Raw genomic sequence first — 19,097 nt, forward strand, 5'->3', positions numbered from 1 at the left:
CTGTGAGATAAGCTCATGCTATGTCTTAAATTAAGTACGATTTCAAATTCTTACAGAAATGAAATCTCTGGTTCTGGACGTTGACTTGACCATTTCAAAATCATACATTTTCTTTTTAAATAGTTTTTTTTTCTTGACTTGTGTGGTTAGAGTTGTTTGCTTTCCATTATTTTAGGGCATGGTCTCCTTAACTAGTGTATTGTGGATCTGCAACTAATATTTCGCCACATTGTTCCCTGGGTAAAAAAAAAAAAAAGTTAATCGCTCTGGTCATTTCTTGCAAAGAAAGTCATATCTAACTGTGCAAATTCCACTTCAGGGAATTTATTTAATAATTCAACCCATGGTAAATTTTCAACAAAGCATACAGTGGTACAGTGGTTCAGTGGCATCACTCAAGAATAATTTTAGCGTAGAGGCACCAACTAACCAGTTTTAAATTAAACGGATTTAAAATGGGTTGAAAGTTCTTTAATTAAAATAACCTGATCACAGCCATAAAATGCACACTTTGAAGTCAAAATTAAAATGTAAAGAGTAAAAAAAAGGATTTGCTATTCGAAATGTAACTAAGTAAAGTACTATTAAAATGTTTTTTGTTTTTTTTTTAAAGAAAAAAGTATTTTAACCACTCAATGAGTACTTATTCTGTGCATTCAAATATAGCACATTTTTACTAAAATAGTCTTAACCAAGTTCACAATTTAAAAGCATCAGCATACAATTACTGCTTCGGAAGGGATTTGGGTATTAATTTCATATTTGCCTCCAACCTTGAGTATTAAAGTCAAGCCGTGCATTCCTTAGCATGGACATCTTTGAAGTGGACACAATATAACCCTCCTCTGCAAACATCTCACACTTTTGTTTGCTCATCGAAGAGGGGAAAAGCCCAAAGTATCACTTACCCATAGGATTGCACACATGCAAACAGAAAGGAAAAGAGAGTGAGATTTGACACCTATTTGGCCCAGCGTTTAAACTCAAAGATTCAAAGATAAACCACAATTTCGCCTTCAGGTAAAAGTTTTTTTTTTTGTTATTTTTTTTTTTGCATAGCCTTGATCCTATTTTAAAACAGTGCAGGACTTCAGTGCAGACGTCAGGCTAAACCCTCCCTTCAGCACAGTCCTCCATTATAAATCCAAATCCATTATAGATGCAAAAAGAATTGAAACAATAGGAAGGTGTAGAGCTTTCCTTCTCCAGTTCATTGTCATCCCCCCCCCCCACTGATATTAATGGAGTTACATGCAAGGATTTCATTCATTACTGTAGACATTTAATGTACACTTTTTAACTATTTTATTTATACTGTCTTTTCAAGACCTTGGCAGTCTTGTCAAATGTCAAATACCAAGTAACATTTTTGTAGCATACATGAGCACAGACTTTGTTTAATTAATTCGCTGGCTCACAAAATGTTTATCACTGCATCGATTTACATGTTTTCATGCACAGGAAAGAAACTAGTAATATCTGTATGTTTATTAACCTAAGCATTTTTTAGTAAAACAAGAATACAGACAGACAGTTATACAATATAGCCTATGATACATGTGGTTTTAAGCAGAATTGCAAAATTGATGCTGATTATTCCAAGCAGCATAAACAAGTGCAACAAGTAATAAAAAGGATTCTTTACCAGCTGTGGTTTAAAGTGAGCTGTTTTAGGATTCAATTACTCACTCATTAATGTTAACACAAGTAAAAGTAATTGTATGTTTTATAACAATTTATAAATAATTGTTATCACATCACTGACAGGGCCCCTTACACACACACACACACACACACACACACACACACACACACACACACACACACAGATAAACACAAACATACAATACAAATAATCAAGACAAGTTCTGGTAGTGCAACAGCTGAGCTAATAAGCCCACAGTGAAGGCAAACTAATGTCCCTTTATCAATTCACAATTCTCTTTACCACCTACTGAAAAGTGTTTCCCCAGAGAACATGGACATGGTAAGAAAACCTATATTAAACAAACAATTGAATCTGCTTTAACAGTAGAGACTTGCATATAAACTAAATTCTTAGTTTTTAACTTGCCACTTCTGTCTCAAAGTAGTTATTGTCATTTAAGAACCACAAATGACAGTGTTTTATATCTGCAAACTTAAGCATGAAATTATTTTCTTCAGCATACAAATACAGCATTGTTTTTGTCAGCAAAAACAATTATAGGTTCACCCTCAGTCTTATTTATGTAAGGATGCAGTGTTTGTACTCCTGACAATCAATTTCAGGTTAGTATTTTAACTATGTCAGTACTTACTCATCATCTTAAAAAAATGCACCATGAGCTACACTGTGTGAAACATAGATAAAGATGCATGCACAGTGTGAGGAATGCTATTTACTAGTGACGTGTGTAATTAATTTAGTTCGAATTGCATGATTTTCTTTAATATTAACAATACTATTGAAGGTAGAGTTGAGTATGCAAGAAAGCAAACAACTTCCAGAACTGCCTGAAATCTCCCAAAGCTCCCCCAAAACATTTTCAGTTGTAAGGCCACAAGAATAGTTACTGTGAACCAATTAAAACATTTAAGGGCTTTATTGATTTACCACAATGCAGTTATTTGGTTGTGGCTAATATAACAGTACCATAAATATTACAATGTGTATAAATAATGCAATTCAAAATATATTTAGCAAATCCTTTAAATTTTACAGTCTACAAATTGAAGGCACCAGCATATATCAAATACATGAGAATCAGACATGACAAAGGCTAATATCTGCCTTTGTAAAAGAGTTCCCTGGGAACATTAGCTATATAAAATCTCAGCATATACCCTGGTTCTTGATAAGGCACATACTACAGTGTTAAACATTCAAAAGTGCACCCCAGCCAAGTTTCAAGGGCAGATCAGTAAAAGTGAATTGAGATTATTACAACCCCTGGTGTGGATAGGGCACAGACTTCTTCCCATTGGACTCCACTAAGACATTTGTGATGGGCTAAATGTAGGTTGCTTCTGCAGCTCAGTCTTTTACAGCGCTGTCTCGAAGATAACCAGGTTATTGTCTTTGCTAGGGCCATTGGCCAGATTGGGCCGACTGCGGTTCATATATGCCTGTGGTCAGAGGAGAGAAAGCATGGGTGAGTGTTACACGGCTAAAGAGATGCGCAAGGTCCTTTTTAGAAAAACTTGGAGGGAGATGAAACATACCGCTCATTTCCTTTGTCAAGCAACAAAGTATTTCCAAACATACAGACCAGCAAATGATAGCAAAACCCCCCCCTTCTTTTATAACATTATTTTGCAGAAATCAAAACCCTGCATTGTATCTGTGAGCTCTGATTGGCGGAGAAAGAAGTTAAACAAAAAGACACCTGGCATTCCATTTCTTTGTTGGATGGAAAAGAAAGTCCCGATGACACAAATCGCAACCGACAAACAGTTGGACATACTATCAGATATACTCCCAATTGAGTTTGCATTCACAAGGCACAAAGGCAGAGTGGTGCGGTATCAGGTGATGTGTGTTTAAAAGCCCACCGGTCAGCTCCAGAGGGCCTACTCTGTGAATGAGCTCAGCGGTGAGGGAAAGGGGAACCTGATCCAGAGTGAAATGGGGGGGGCAAAAGGCTCCTACAATAACCCCCATCAGCCTGCCACTGCGGAGCGAGAAACTGATCTAGACGAAGGGGACAATGGCCAGGGCTTTTTGTTTTGTGCGTTTCTGGCACAGGCACAGGGCAGAGAACAGGGACAGGAAAAAAGGACATGCTGTTTGTTGCTTGTACATGAGGGAGAGCTCCTTGGTTATGCTTTCAGTAGGATCAGAAGGTTCATGTTTGTGTGCTTGTGTTTGTGCAAATATGTTTGTGTAGGTTTGTGTGTGAGCATATTAGTGACTGTGAAATGCACACTGTGTGTGTGTGTGTGTGTGTGTGTGTGTGTGTGTGTGTGTGTGTGTGTGTGTGTGTCAGAGAGAGAGGGAATGTGCATGGAAGAGAAAGAAGCTTAGGGATGGTAACTGACATCAGTAAACATTGTGATTATTTAAATACATGCTGATATATATAAAATGTTTTTTGCTTCACCTTTTCTTTTCAGTTCCATTTGTGCAATGATCCTAATTGACAGTTAACATATGTTCACAATAGAAAAGGTTGCACATGAATCAATTAACTAATAAATTAGTCCACATCAATTAAAAAATACACTTCTTGAATTCTAAATGGTTTGGCTCTGCAGTATCTTGGCCAACTTCTTAAATTCTACAACCCATCATGTACACTGCCTGTTAATATTCAGGAATCAAGACACAGTCTCAATCCTCAAATCCAGATTGATGAACTATCCATTATAGGTTAGTTTCTTTATTGTTGTTGTAGCAAGTTTACATTTTAACCCCGGTCAAGTACTACTACTATATAGACCTTATATACTCTGGTATACTGCAATAAATGTGGTCACATTTAGAGATCCAGGTCAGAGTCGATTTTAAACAAAGAGATCTGCTCTCTGGTTAAAAAAAAATAAAAAATACAAAAACAGCAGAAGTGTGCAGACATGCCAGTTTCTCGGTGTTTGGTTGAACACCAAAATGTTGTCAATCAAATATACTATTAAAGGGTGCAACAAGTGTTACTGGTCGCAATGGCTGCTTACCTCAACGGCTCGTCTTTGTCAGAATTTTTGCCGTTTTTAATCTGTCCTACAAACACCCCCCACCCCCCCAAAAAAAGTGTTTTGTTTCTCATGGTTTCAAGTGACATCAAGGATGGCTTTGAAGCAGGTTTTGCCAGATTCCCACAACAAGCTTAAAGATTATAGCCAGCTATGTGTCACAGCTTATAGCGATTCTGTGGTTAGAACGCTCTACAATGGACAAACAATGTGTTTGAGGATAAGTCCAGGCAGAGCAACATTAGGTTAGGGGGTCTGCCAGAGAGAGCAGGAGGAGGTGATGCAATTTAGTATTTTTAAGCTCATTTCCCAAAATGGATCCCATCTCAAGATCACGGAGATTGAAGAAGCATGCTGCATTTATGTGTCCACGCCTTCAGGTCTTGTATCCTACTCTTTAAGCTGCAACACTACAACGACAGACAAGTAATCCTAAAAGGGACTAGGGCTGTCGATCCTGTGCACATCAATGGAGATGGCTCAGTGTGCTGCAGTTCTTTCCTGATTATAGCAAAGGCACATTACAAAAAAGGAAAGCAATGTCAGAGAGGACATCTCGAAGTCACATTGTTTCACAGTCAAAGACAGGCGTTGGCTTGGCATTGCATGGCCAAGATCATCGGTGTTCAAGACGCCGACGAACCTGGACAATTTTGCTGCTATGCTTGAGGGCAATGTAATAATGGAAGTTGCTTTGACAAGCCAGGTCTCTGGATAGAAACTATTTTTCACTTTTTACTTGTGGTTGAGCTTAGGCTTGTCGGTCTCTACTCTTGATTTCATTGTGGTAGCCAGTAATGGGCTAAACAAGGATGTACTTTTAGTTTAATGTACATTTTAGTGTATATACTTTTTTGTCCCTTGGTTGCGGGGATGTAACTTGACATAAAACCAGAAGATACACGGTATGGGGAAGGACTGAGCAGACTTAATATTGAGCACATGCATTGTTTTGCTTTCCAGGCAGGTAAAAGGCTTTGTATCTCATTGCAGGCCGCCTTAGTTCGAGATTTTATTTGTTTGTTCAGTGTATATTCCACACGATGAATGCTATTTAAAGGCATTCTTCATACATTTGGAGGTTGTTATTATTATTAATATATTACTAGAGCTGCGTTGTGACAATGCCAGTTGAAAAAAGTGCTACACAAATCAATTTGATTTCATTTATATACAGAGCACATGATCAGATTTTAATATGATTTCTTTGAATGTAACTGGTTTAAATTCTTATGTAAAAAAAGGGTTAAATGTCTAGAGTATGTCCCCTGTAGGGCAGATATAATACTTCTACAAGAATGTTATTTAATGGCAAACAAACATTGTATTATTAGAGCGTTTAGATGCTAGAATCATTAATGCTAATTTTAGAACAAAATAAACATTTCATGCTTTGATTTAAGTTAAAGGGATGTGGCATATGATTTGATACCTGTGGGTTTGGTGATGTTTTCTAATATGCGCTCGATCTCTGCAGGCTGTTTTAAAGTTAGTATTGTATGGTTGTTCAATACTTTATTATGAGGGGGAAAGTTTTCACTGAATAATTGTTTGTGTAAATTTACATTATTGTTTAAGATAGTATGAATGAGTATGCAAGTATGTGCAAGTATGTGTGTTAATGAGTGAGAGTTTTACTGTGCCTTGGTGAGAGAGAAATAATCCATAACAACATGCGTGCTTGAGAAAGTATGAATTTCTGTGTGTTGCTGTGTAGGCGTGGACCTGTTTTGCTAGTTGTTTTAGGGAGGCTGCTTCTGCTTTTCCAGTCTGTTGCACCATCTTGTAGAAAACTCCATCCTGGTTCTGGAGCAGGACATGAGGTTCATCGTATTCATGGATCCGGCCTGCATCAAGAACCTGCAAGCAAAAAGGTTTTTAGTGGTTTCAAGAGAGCACCCCTAAACAATGTATGCATTAGTTGGCTAATTGTGTATGCAGGGAGACAATACAAGATGTTAGCAGTCCATGTTCATGTCAGGTGTTAGATTTTAAGATCCTTGTCCCAAAATCTAGGCCTTCAGACCATGACCAACAATAATTACTACTGGGTTACGGTATAGTGTAGTTACTGTTAGGTAAGGCAAGAAGCTGTAATAGTGTCAGCCAGAATAGGTGTGCATGTCTGATGTAAACAGTAATTATGTGATGTGTGAGTGTGCTGTGGTTTAGTTTATTACACAGCCACATTGTGGGTGACACTAAACTGACCATGGATGAAAGAGAAATGATTGAAAGTAGCATGAGCCAGAGTGAGTCAGCATATCTGTGTAATAAAGAACTTTGAGTCAACATGAAAAGTACAGAAGACAGTACTTCAAGTATTGGGTAATGTTTTGGTTTAAACTAATTATGAAAATTGCCAGGATGACATCTAGAAATACTGACAGCATGAAGCTGATTTGGTATTGACATTTACACTTTTTTCTTTTTCTCCACCCACCTTATTCAGCCAACATTTACACGCAAACATACCTATTTAGTGTTTGCATTTCCCACTGTTTGTTACATCAGCTATATCCCACAACATCTACAAAAAATTCAGTAGTAGATATTGCAGCACATTTCCACTGCCAGATTCTATAAATGTGCGATCGTTTGTCTAGGTTGTCAGGGATTTAAGAACCCCTTGATGCATCTTATCTGTATTTAGCTGGCATTAATAATTTGTGATGACTTGACTCTTAACAGTTTTTTCATTCATAGACTCTTTTACTTTTTTTTTTTCGTCTTTCAGATAGGCTTTTCATGATTTATCTGAAGGCTTAAGGCATATGCTGAAGGCCAGAGTCCATGTCACTGCTTTGTGCCACTCACTAGTATGCGGTCACTGTCTATGATTGTGTTCAGTCTGTGGGCGATGGTAAGGACAGTGCACTCCTGGAACTTCTCCCGAATGGTCTTCTGAATTAGCTCATCTGTTCTGTAAAATGCAGGCAGGCACACAACCACAGCTTTTCAAGACATGGCTGAATGAAATATTTGAAAATGTTCACAAGACTTTGTGTAATCCCTTGCACAGTTCACCAAGTATATTAAACCTGACAACAATGAGTGCAATGGGTCAGTGAAATAAGAAACGCTACAGGCTCTTACCTTGGGTCTACATTAGCTGTGGCCTCGTCTATGATGAGAATGCGGTTCTTCCTCAGAATTGCTCTGGCAAGACATACAAGCTGCCGCTGGCCAACACTGAAGTTAGAACCAGATTCTGCCAGAACTGTCTCTAGCTTACTGGGCAACTCCTCTACCACAGACTTTAACTGTACCTGAGAGTGTATACAGCTACAGTTAAGATGTGCACATACACATCTTTAAGTAGATCATTCAACTCTAACATTAAATCTGATTAAGTACATGCTTATTAGTAAAGCTGAATGTGTCCCTTTGTTAATATTTCTTACATGAAAATACTCAGAGGGACAACAAACTTTCACATAAATTTGCAATGACATTATGAAGTTTTTACCTCCTCCAAAGCATTCCACAGGGTCTCGTCTGAATGCTGGTTGAAAGGATCTAGGTTCTTTCTCATGGTGCCAGTGAATAACACAGGATCCTGCGGGATGATGGACATTTTCTGGCGAAGGTCATGTAGACCTATCTCAGAGGTCAACAAGCCGTCCACATAGATCTTACCCTCCGGCTCTGCCAGGCGGAACAGTGCAGAAATCAGAGAACTTTTTCCGGCACCAGTCCTACCAACGATACCAACCTTGCAACAATGCAAAAAACAAAGAACATAAGCTAATGCCTAATCAAGGACATAGGTGGTCAACATCAAGCTTATTGAATGTTCTATGCTAAGAAAGATCTGATGTTTGAATTTGACTGACCTTCTCTTTGGGTCTGAACATGGTTGTCATGTTTTGGAGGACCACAGGGCCATCAGAACTGTAGGCAAAATTGACGCAGTCGAAGGTGATCAAGCCCTGACTTGGCCACTCAGGAGGAGGCCGAATCTGTGTTTCCCATGGTGCTTCATTCTCAAGTTCTGTGTATTCCACAACTCTCTCCACTGAGGTCATCTACATATGCACACAGAGCACCATACAGGTAATGAGAAAGCTTATGCACTTTTTCTTTTGCTTATACTACAAATGTTCATGCAAAGATTTCTAAAGAAAGTGCTTACCATGTTCTCTACTTCAGCGCTCTGTCTCACACCCCACTGGAACATACCCATCAAAGTGACTGCATAGGACAATGCCAAACCCACAGCACCTGCCTCCAAATCTAAAAGACAGGTCAGAATGGCATCAGTATTGGCCTATTTACATAACAAATATGTAAAGGAAGATGGCAACAAATAGCATCCCAGGAATTTAATAGCTAAGCTCTAATCTAATCTTTTCTGTCTGACTCAGGGTGACTGTCTGTCTGTTAAAAGCTTAAAATAGAATAGCATTTTGACTGTCTTATATGAACATTGGTGTATTCATTAAATTCATGATGAACCTTGACATCCTTGGCATACAGTATTTGGACAAAATATTGGGACACCTGCTTTTTCAGTGTTCCTTCTGAAATCAAGATCTCTGGAGCATTGCTGTGAGGATTTGATTGCATTCGGCAACAACAGTGTCTGTGAGGTCACAATGTTGGATGTTCAGAACCCACTTAATCACACTTATACTTAAACTTATTCCAAGTACTGGATGAAGCACCATCATTCAGAGTCCCACTAGTCCACAGCTCAATGCTGGGAAGCTTAATATCTGCTAGCCCACACCTGACAATAGGCATGGTGCTAATAGGTTCATGTTAAGCTGCTCCACAGAACACTTAATGCCATATAAACACATACTTTTGTGGGCCCCTACCCTAATGACTGTTCTGGTATTCCAGCCTGTCTGCCTTTTTTCTAGATTTCATGCAGTATATCTCTTTAAGTTGCTGTGTCTGTAACAGTATTAAGATAACTGGGAAACCATAGAATAAATTCTGAATGCCATACTGAATGCAATGGTATTCTGCCCATTATTACTTACTGTGTCTCAGAAGAAGGCATCCGAAAGCAGTGATTGTAACAAAAATGGAACATATTCCATCTAGACGCACAGCAAACCAGCGTGATGTGGTCAGGAATAGGAACCAAGCTTCTGTATAACACAATCAACATTACATTCCAGCTTGTCTGGAAACTACAGAATAGTCCTGTGTTAATGCCTCAACTGGCACAAGTGTCTATATCAGACCTGAGTGGAGATCCTGATGGGCATCAAATGTTTGCTGGAATCTTTCCTCAGCCTTAAAGGCACGAATTGTCCAAAGGCCTTGCAGAGATGATGACAGGTGGGAAAAAACAGGGCTTCGAGCTAGATGAAAATACATACAGTTTTTTGTTTGTTCTTTTCTTGTTATCTTATATATGTACTTTTATATATATAGTACAGTGTTCCCCCTATCTATACACAGTAGACCAAAACAGACACTGACTAGTAGATTCAAGACGCTTGACATCACGTGAGGTCTGCAGAAAGTAGCGTCGGAGAAACAGGAACACTATAAGAAGAGGCAGCACAGGGATCAGAATCCACGGGATGACTGAAGCAGCCACAGCGATGACACCTATGATCTGCAAAAACACCTAGAGAGAGAGAGAGGTACAATGTATAAGCTCCGTCATAGCTGCCAACTGCTGAGTTGTTCAAAGTACTCTGAAGAGCTCCTCAGTATTAATGCTTTCAACCACAGCTGCCTCAGGGCCACTTACAAACCAATTACAGCATGACTTGACACTTTCTGTTGGTCCCCATTTAATAAGGGTATATCCCTTGGATTAGATGTTTTTTTACCCCCTACTTTTTCACATTTCTATATAATATTAATGAAATATAAATATGATAACCCCAACTTTTGCTGATGGGATGTGAACTCTCCATACCATGGGCACAACAGCAAGTTTTTTTGGAAGAGCTTGCGTTCCAGACCGCTGGCCTTGTTATAACATCTGCAATGCGGTCCATGGGCACAGAAACTGCTGGCCCATCCTTCGTTGTAGAACTCATTTTTTTAACAAACTGGGTGACAAATGAGGGGGAAGGGGAACAGACTGTGTTTAAGCTGGACCCGAGCATTCAAGGGCAGTGGGGTCTACCCACAATCGTAAGAAAAACAAAGAAAAACACTGAAAGCCTTTGCATTTACATCTTTTCTTTAGAGTCTGTCTTTGTCATCATACCACAGCAGCTAATAGCAAGAAGAAGCCCCCAAGAAGGAAGAGTGACAATAGTCAGGACGGTAAAGTCTTTTCAGAGTGCTTGTCACCAAAAGAGAAAAGAAAGAATCCCTTTCCTGACAGAATGAAATGATCTTTAACGGAAGACTATTGTGTTTTTTTTATTTAGTCTGTCAAGTGTCAGACAATGGCACATTGTGGACATGAACTGGCATTTGTCTTACACACTCACATGCCGACCACATTCTGTTGGCAGGGCATAAACTGATATAGTCCAATCGAAATGCTGAACAGAGAGAGTTATTTGTGTGTGTCTGGTCTGTGTCATTACTATGATCAGTAATTTAAACTTTCAATCAGTTAACTGATTGTGCCCCCAGGGCACAAACTCCTACTCCATATAGCTTACTTGGATAAAGTCCACAAATGTCCAAGGAAGTAAGGAGTCTACTTGTCCAATGTCCTTGGAGAAGCGGTTGAGGATTCTTCCTGAAGAACAACAAAAGAAAAATGTCAAAAAAAAGAAAATGTCGAGTCTCTTCTTCTAGTACTACATACTACATTTGCACTTATAATAATAAATCAGTAAATTAAATTATTGCTGTGATTGAGAAGTGAGTAAACTGTGGTAATCACTGTTCTCGTCATATGTGGAATTATTTCGTGTTCAATAAGTCTATAATAAAAAAATAATAATACATTAAAAAGACGATACAAGTGAAAAACAAATAACGGACAAAAAAACGTCAGACCTCAACAATAGCAAATAAAGCATTGAAGAGAGGCACTGCAGCCTGCCCAAATTTACCATATTATTTTACCAAAGAATGAAATTCCACAAGCAACAGTATAGTGTTACTGAAAAAAAACACATCTGTGCACACTGTTCCAATGATTGTTTACAAATACAAATAAAAATAAATGTAAGACTTGTTCATGTGTTCATTCAATCAAATGCTTGCTTTTTTTCTGGCCCTGGGTCAATGCATGAGTACTTCTTGCAATTACATTTTACAAATGCTATTGATAACACGACCATAGTAAAGGGCTCTGACAGGGCTCCTCAACAACCATAGTGGTAAGGCTACTGAGATGTGCTCCTTTGATCATATTACCAGCAGAAACACTCATGGCAAAAACAAGCTGGCCAAAAGAGGAGCACTCATCACCACACTCATGGCCATTTGCTCAAGTTCACTAGGCAGTTTTCTATGGACTCTAGCAAGTTTAATTGATTAGCCTGCAGTGTGCCACGCAATCAGAAACCACCATATCAGCTACCTTTTGTCCTGTAAATAACAGACAGGGTCCTTCATTATCAGCCACATTTGTGTACTGTGTGACTCTTAAATCATTAGCAGAGGCAATCAAACATTGCAGGTGAGACCAAAGTTCTGAACAACTAAACAGTGGGATCTTTGTCAAATATCAGTAATAACAGAAAACTGCTTAACATAACTTTTGCCACTAGTCTGATAGTAAGAGCTCAATCATTAGGAGTTTAAATATCAAGAGTTTGATACCACATTCAAGAAGAATTAACAAGTGTTGTGTTTTTAATGGCACTACTTGACCAGAACAAAACTGTGTCATAAAGCTGTTGGTAATCTTGATGTAAATTACCTATTCTTATACACATCCTTATCTGCAAAATAACCTAATACATGGGTGATGGCGGGAACAGGCATGGGAATATCAATCATCAACTTGCTTATTTATATGTATTGATGTAGCCAGGTTGGGTGCATTAGGTTTCTGTTTACGCTAGTTCGTTTATATTGGTACACCAGGTCAAAAATCACAAGTCAATGCTGCTGCTCATAAATAATATCTTATCTACACAACCTTAAAGAGCAAAGCACATTAATTAAAGTATCATAGCACCATAAAGGCTTTCTCTAGTGATGTGTTCAGATTTTACTAAGATAGCTTATCGATCCATAGCCTCATTTCTAACAGATAAGAAGAGTGAAAGGCTGTCCTGCCAACCAGCTTCTGGATGTGTAGAAGCTGGCCAAGTGTTTGCCCTTTTTAACGACTCCTCACACACCTGCTTTCATTCAAACGCTTCCCATCCACCAGCAAGTTAATACCCTGAACACGTATGTGTAGCCTCAACTCGGCAAAGCAAATACTAAAATCTAGAGTAAACACTATTAAGACCAAATGTCTCTTGCTTCCTCCACACACACAGTCAAAATGTTTACTGTGAATAGTTAATTGTGCAGAGGATAAACTGATGTCCAAAAGGCATAAAGTTAATGATTAAACAACATTGAATTCAATATTGTAGGCAGGGTTACTGCATTATTTTTGTTTTGTACACTATTGTCTAAATGTTTGTGGACACCCATTCTAAAGAATGCATTCAGCTTGTCTAGTCCCGGTGGAAAAATATCAAGAATAGGATTATCTGGAGCAAATAAACATGAACCTACTGAGCTAGGGGGGTATAAAGCCCATAGAATTGAGGTGTGGAGCAGTGGAATTGTGTCCTATAGAATATAGGTGCTCCACCCAATATGTTTGAAATGAGGTGAGGTGGTGATCACCCAACATTCTGACCTCACTAACATTCTTGCCGCTGAATGCAATCAAATCCTCACCGCAATGCTCCATCCAATCTAGTAGAAAGCCTTCAGTGGACAGTAGAGGCAGGATAAGTTCTTTTTAATATCCTTGATTTTAGGAGAAACCAGAAACGAACAGGTATCCCAACACTTTTGTCCATATAGAGTGTGTGTGTGTGTATGTGTACCTGGGGGTGTAATGGTACACAGGAGTTGTGTTTCGTTAACACCACAGTTTGAATCTCAAGGTTCTGCACGAGGTTGTATGAGTAGTGCAAGAGACCGTTTGTTTCACCTAGTGCGTATACCGACCCTTAAGGGTACTGAAACAGCCTGAAGTGAATTAAGAAGTGTCAAACAATGTTTCCATTCTGTCCTCGTCCATGATTCCATGAATTGAAATAAGATGCCATACATGTTTATTCTCAGTCATTTCACTTGCAAACAAAACAGGAACAAGAATAAAAAAAAACACATGGCGAGAGGAAGAGGCGAGAAAAGAAAAAACAAACAAACAAACAAACAAACAAAAAAGCCATCCAAAATGCACTTGCTAATGGATTACAACTTAAGGTTTCTGTGTGGAACCTGCACTTGTGAAATTTAGTTCTGCATTTAGTTCATTTTTGTCCATCATGTGAATGCTTGATGTATAGCTTAACAGATACCACATATTCCATGTGAAAATTTTACAACTTCCACAAAAGGTTTGGAAGGAGTCAATTATAGCTGATGTGGTGCACCTGATTCTAACATTTTAAGTAGTAATAAATTTTGGAGTGTTCTAATGTTTTCCTCCAAAAAAAACATGCATTATAATATTACACAAGACTAAATAGGATATTTTAGCTCTTATACACTATGTATCTGCTGTCCTTTTCTAGACAATCACAGTAACTCTTTATTTTCATCCTAGATAATACATACTAGCCTAAATCTTTTGGGATGCACACTTACCGATAGGGTTAATGTCAAAGAAGCGGACAGGGGTCCTGAGGATGCAGTTAAACATGCGGTTGTGGAGTGTCTGAGCAGAGCAGACCATAGCATTAAACATCAGCAGACTGCGCATAAAGCCAAAGACAAGGGTGGCCACTGTCAAACCTGATGATAAAGAACAGGTTAGAAGTGTTCTATGAGTTGGGTTTGATAGAACTTGAACAGCAATCTGAAACACAATATACAGCAAGTTACCAGTTTTTGTATATACAGTCATGTGGAAAAATTGGGACACCCCATAAAAAAGCCCTTCTCTTTAACATTTAAACATTTAAACATTTGATCTTCATTACTCAACACTATTGAAAGTTAATCTAACCATTTTCCACATATATGTATACGTTTTGTTGTCACACAAATTGTGGGCAATCAGGTATAGGATAACTATATGGAAACACCCCCCAAGGTAAGATAACCTCTGTTCATTTTATTGGCTCCACTTACCATAAGAGCACTGTGTAGTTTTATAATTACACACTGTGGTCCATCTGTTTATCTGTATTTGTGTGTTGCGCTGGTAAGAGTGGAACAAAAACAGTAGTGCCCACTCACTGTCCAATCTATTAGACTAAAACACTGTCCACCCTATTACCTAGTTGGTCCACTTCGTAAAGACAGAGACAGAAGCGCATCTGTTACTGCCCAGTTTGTGTTGATAATCTGCTAGTCTTTCAGGACGCTGCCCAAAGGATATTTCTGGTTGGTGGACTATTATAGGTTCAGCAGGAATTAAAATTGGAACTGCTGTTTTTAAGGCCAAAAGAAGGCACAGAATCTAACAAACTGGCAACTCTTTTTATTGCATTTTGGCTTCATTTCATTCAAAAAATTTAAATAAACATATATTGAGACTAATCTGCAGAGCTGTGTAGAGTAGGTCTTATGTTGTCAGTCAGATGTATGTGAGAGTGTACCTGAATAAACACCAAGGTAGAATTCAAGAGACAGCTCTTGAGTAACATTCTGGTTAACAGTGGTGTTAATGCCGTTTGTGAAGGTATCCAATTTCTTCTGTTCTGAAGCCCTGTTTAAATTACATGATCACAGTCAAAAAACAATTGTGTTTTAGGATAGAAAAGCTGGGACATACAGCACAAAGATATCAAATATGCTGTTGTCATGAAAATAAAAGTACTTTAGTTTAAATTAAAAGAAAATGCCTCACCAGTAAGCAAGCCACCAGTCTTGAAGTATATATGACGTCTGCCAATTGAAAGAGAATCTAAGTTTTCAACAGTCTAGTGAATACATAATAAAGAAAACTAGTAAGATAATCTTGCAGTTTTGCAGTATGTTATACCTGTGCGAGCAGGTTGAGCAGTATGAGACCCAGCAGCACAAGAAAGCTCACTCCAGCAGTGAAGTATTTTAGATACAAATGAAAACCTATAGTACCCTCAGAACGGCTCTCCTCTGCCACAGTTTGAACTGGTTCTGCCTGGTCATGGCACAACATACAAGAGAGAGAAAAGACTGAGATGAGATGCTTTACATATGGTAATACAGTGCATTTTTGTCTTTCTAAGGCCATTTTAACAGCATCAAGTACATATTTACAAAATTTAAATGAGCAAGCATAAATATAAAGCATAAAGAGTTTGGTTATCCTTTCTACGCATTTTGTATTTATAAGTTTACATTGTCTTCCAAAAACAAAGATCATGCATTCAGCAGCAAATGTTATTAGTATGAAATATACCCAACTGAGTTTACAAAATTAAAGAAAAACAAACAACAGAAAAAAAAACACAAACACCGCCACCAGATGGCACCACTGGGCAGTGTGGTAAGACGGAGTACAGCAATTCCTCATTTTGTCATGCCATACTTAAGCAAATGTGCAGATTTCAGTTACCCTTGCATTGGTTTGAGTATTTCTATAAATACTATAATTCTACTTCTACAAGTATGGAGTATGTTACTCATTGATATCAAATGTCCCCTTTTCACATGTCAAGGCCCATCTACAGTCCAAATTTCACAATGCTAAGTTAACTCCAAATGTGATCTGCAGAGGTTGAAAACTACTTGGATGCACTGTACTTCTAATCTATAATTTATAGCCAAGATCTGTGGTCCAACAACTTTATGTATACTTGCATAAGAATCACAGATAAAAAATATGGATTCAGGCCACATCATAGCACTGAGACGGCTCTAGTTTAGATACTAATGATCTTCTGCTTGCTTCTGATCAAGGCTGTGTTTCCCTGTTCATGGTACTTATTTACCCCATTAGTGTTACCCTTTAGTTGGTGACTAGTAAGAATTAAATAAAAGAATGGCTAGATGCAATTAGCAGTTAGTTGAGTAGTTAATGCTAGCCAAAGTCTGACATCCTAGGGATGCTCTAGCAACTGTGCTGTGTTGCACATTAATTCCTAAAACATGACTGGTATTAATGGGTGCTACTGCTACAGACATAGGTTTTCAAATAAAGAGAACAGTGAGTATATGTAGTCACATACAGGTAGCTGCTCTGCCTCATCTTTATCAGACAGTAGTGATGACGTGCGTGAGCGGACAGAGTTCTGTGAAAGGGTACGAGTACGGCAGGTGCCTACGGTCCCTCCTGACAGCTCCTCTTCCTCATCCTTCTTCAGCAAGGAGGTGAAGTCTACACCTGAATGAAGCAGCTCAGAATATGTGCCTTGTGCCACGATGTGCCCCTGAGAAGGAGTGGGAGAGAGAATAATTATTATACAGAGGCCTGTGCAAATGATTTAGGCATCTGTGAAAAGTTCCTTATATGGGCAATGTGATTATTTGCTCACTAAAACAATATCAGAATAAATACAAATAAAATATTTTTTAAATGGTTTACGCAAGTCACTCCTATAAAACATTAAGTCTCATAGTATTATGGACAGTTGTCATCTAATAGTCGATTTGTAAATGTATTATATTAGCTGAGCAGATAATGTGAACCATTCTAATGTTTACATGCAAATAAATGTGCTTAATTGCAAAAACGTTGCACAGTACTGTATATACATATATAACTTTACTGTACTAGCTAAACTATTTCAGAAAGACAGAGTTAAAGATGACATTTCATATTTTAGGCAAAATAACTGCTTTTTGTAGCCTGCCGAGAGTCCTTTAGTTCTTGTTTGGGGGATTTTAGCCTATTAATCCTTACAAAAGGTTTTTAGTTCTGTGGCATTCTGTGGGACTCTTTGGAGTTCTATTCACAGCTACAGCTAGAATGTAAGAACCATGGTAAAACCGTCAGCTTGCATCTTAAGTTAATCCGTTGAGGTGTGTTTAAGATCATTAACATGTTTTAGAAGCCATAATCCATAGTTTTATTTATTTTTTATATGTTTGCTTTACCAATGTTTGCATTAAGAATTAATCAAGAAGCTAAAATTTTAATCTTTTTTCATATACTGACATGACCAATTTACTCCCAGCGTCTGTGAACAGCAATGCTCAATAAGATTTAGGTCAGGACTGTGACAAGGCCATTCTAACACTGGATCTAAACCATCCCACTGTAGCTCTGGCTGTATGTTTACGGTCATTGTCTTGCTGGAAGGTGAATTTCCTTCCTAGTCTCAAGTAATTTGCAGCCTCCAACAGGATTTCTTCCAGGATTGGCCTGTATTTAGCTGCATCCATCTTGGCCTGTATTTAGCTGCATCCCCACAGCACAATGCTGCCACGTTTCACAGTGGAGAAGATGTGTTCATGGTGATGAGAAGTGTTACTTTTTCGCCACATATAGCACTTTGCATTTAGGCCAAAAAGTTAAACTTGGGTCTGACCAGAGCAGCTTCCTCCACCTGTTTACTGTGTCCACTACAAGGCACTTCTTAAGTCTATTTAAGTTCAACAGTGTTTTTCTTTTTGCCACTCTTCCATGAAGGTCAGATTTGTGGAGTGCAAGACTTAGAGTTGTCCTGTGGATAGATTCTCCCATCTGAGCTGTGGATTTCTGCAGCTCCTCCAGAGTGACCATGGGCCTCTTGGCCGCTTCTCTGACCAGTGCTCTCCATGTCTTGGTAGGTTTAAAGTTGCAGAATACTTTTTCCATTTTTCAGTGATGGGTTGAACAGTGCTCCTTGGGATGCTCAAAGCTTGGGATATGTTTTTTTATAAACCTTTTATAACAAATACACTAAATCTGCTTTAAATGTAAAAAAATATTTTTACATAACTTATATTTTGAGGATATATTCACAGTAACACATTTTGAACACAGTACCTAATCTTCATATTCCATGAAGATTATGGAGGCTGCACAATGGAAGCAAGCATGCTTGTTTTGTCTTTTTTATCAGCTTACAAGTGTTTCTTCTTCTTTGTGATATGTTATTAGTTTTTAGTTATTGCTGTTAAAGATTGCATACGTTTAATTCATCAATGTATATCTGCACACAAACATAGAAAACTAGGAAGGGGCCAATAGTTTTTTTCTACAGCACTATGTATGAGAATGCAGAGAATGACAGAGTGCAATATTCTATTCTTTTTACACTTATAGCCATAACTGTTTTGGGAGCACAGCAAACATGATATTTATATATATATATATATATATATATATATATATATATATATATATATATATATATATATATATATATAAAATAAAATAAATATAAATATATTTTTGAATATATTTTCATTCATTTTAAAGCCAGGGTTAGGCCCTTATCACATACCGTTTT

The 19,097-nt window shown here is 38.1% G+C and overlaps 1 protein-coding gene across 3 annotated transcripts in view; it reads right to left on the reverse strand.

Annotated features, from left to right (window-relative positions):
* Nucleotides 1-1,470: 1,470 nt before the first annotated feature.
* abcc4 (ATP binding cassette subfamily C member 4 (PEL blood group)) overlaps nt 1,471-19,097 on the reverse strand; it is a 33,965-nt gene continuing 16,338 nt past the window's right edge. The window contains exons 15-30 of one of the 3 annotated variants that reach the window (XM_072683878.1): nt 16,986-17,090; nt 15,722-15,859; nt 15,587-15,624; nt 15,336-15,445; nt 14,380-14,526; nt 11,262-11,341; nt 10,111-10,261; nt 9,870-9,989; nt 9,663-9,773; nt 8,807-8,907; nt 8,508-8,699; nt 8,141-8,386; nt 7,768-7,940; nt 7,489-7,594; nt 6,397-6,531; nt 1,471-3,108 (exon numbers count right to left, since the gene is read on the reverse strand). In XM_072683878.1, the coding sequence (XP_072539979.1) occupies nt 3,025-3,108; nt 6,397-6,531; nt 7,489-7,594; nt 7,768-7,940; nt 8,141-8,386; nt 8,508-8,699; nt 8,807-8,907; nt 9,663-9,773; nt 9,870-9,989; nt 10,111-10,261; nt 11,262-11,341; nt 14,380-14,526; nt 15,336-15,445; nt 15,587-15,624; nt 15,722-15,859; nt 16,986-17,090 (2,037 nt within the window). In that variant the 3' untranslated portion in view covers nt 1,471-3,024. Of the gene's footprint in view, nt 3,109-6,396; nt 6,532-7,488; nt 7,595-7,767; nt 7,941-8,140; nt 8,387-8,507; nt 8,700-8,806; nt 8,908-9,662; nt 9,774-9,869; nt 9,990-10,110; nt 10,262-11,261; nt 11,342-14,379; nt 14,527-15,335; nt 15,446-15,586; nt 15,625-15,721; nt 15,860-16,889; nt 17,091-19,097 lie in introns of those variants that run through there. The other 2 variants (XM_072683877.1, XM_072683879.1) reach the window with 2 other exon arrangements.

This window comes from Salminus brasiliensis, chromosome 7, assembly GCF_030463535.1.
Source record: "Salminus brasiliensis chromosome 7, fSalBra1.hap2, whole genome shotgun sequence".
NCBI lineage: Eukaryota > Metazoa > Chordata > Actinopteri > Characiformes > Bryconidae > Salminus > Salminus brasiliensis.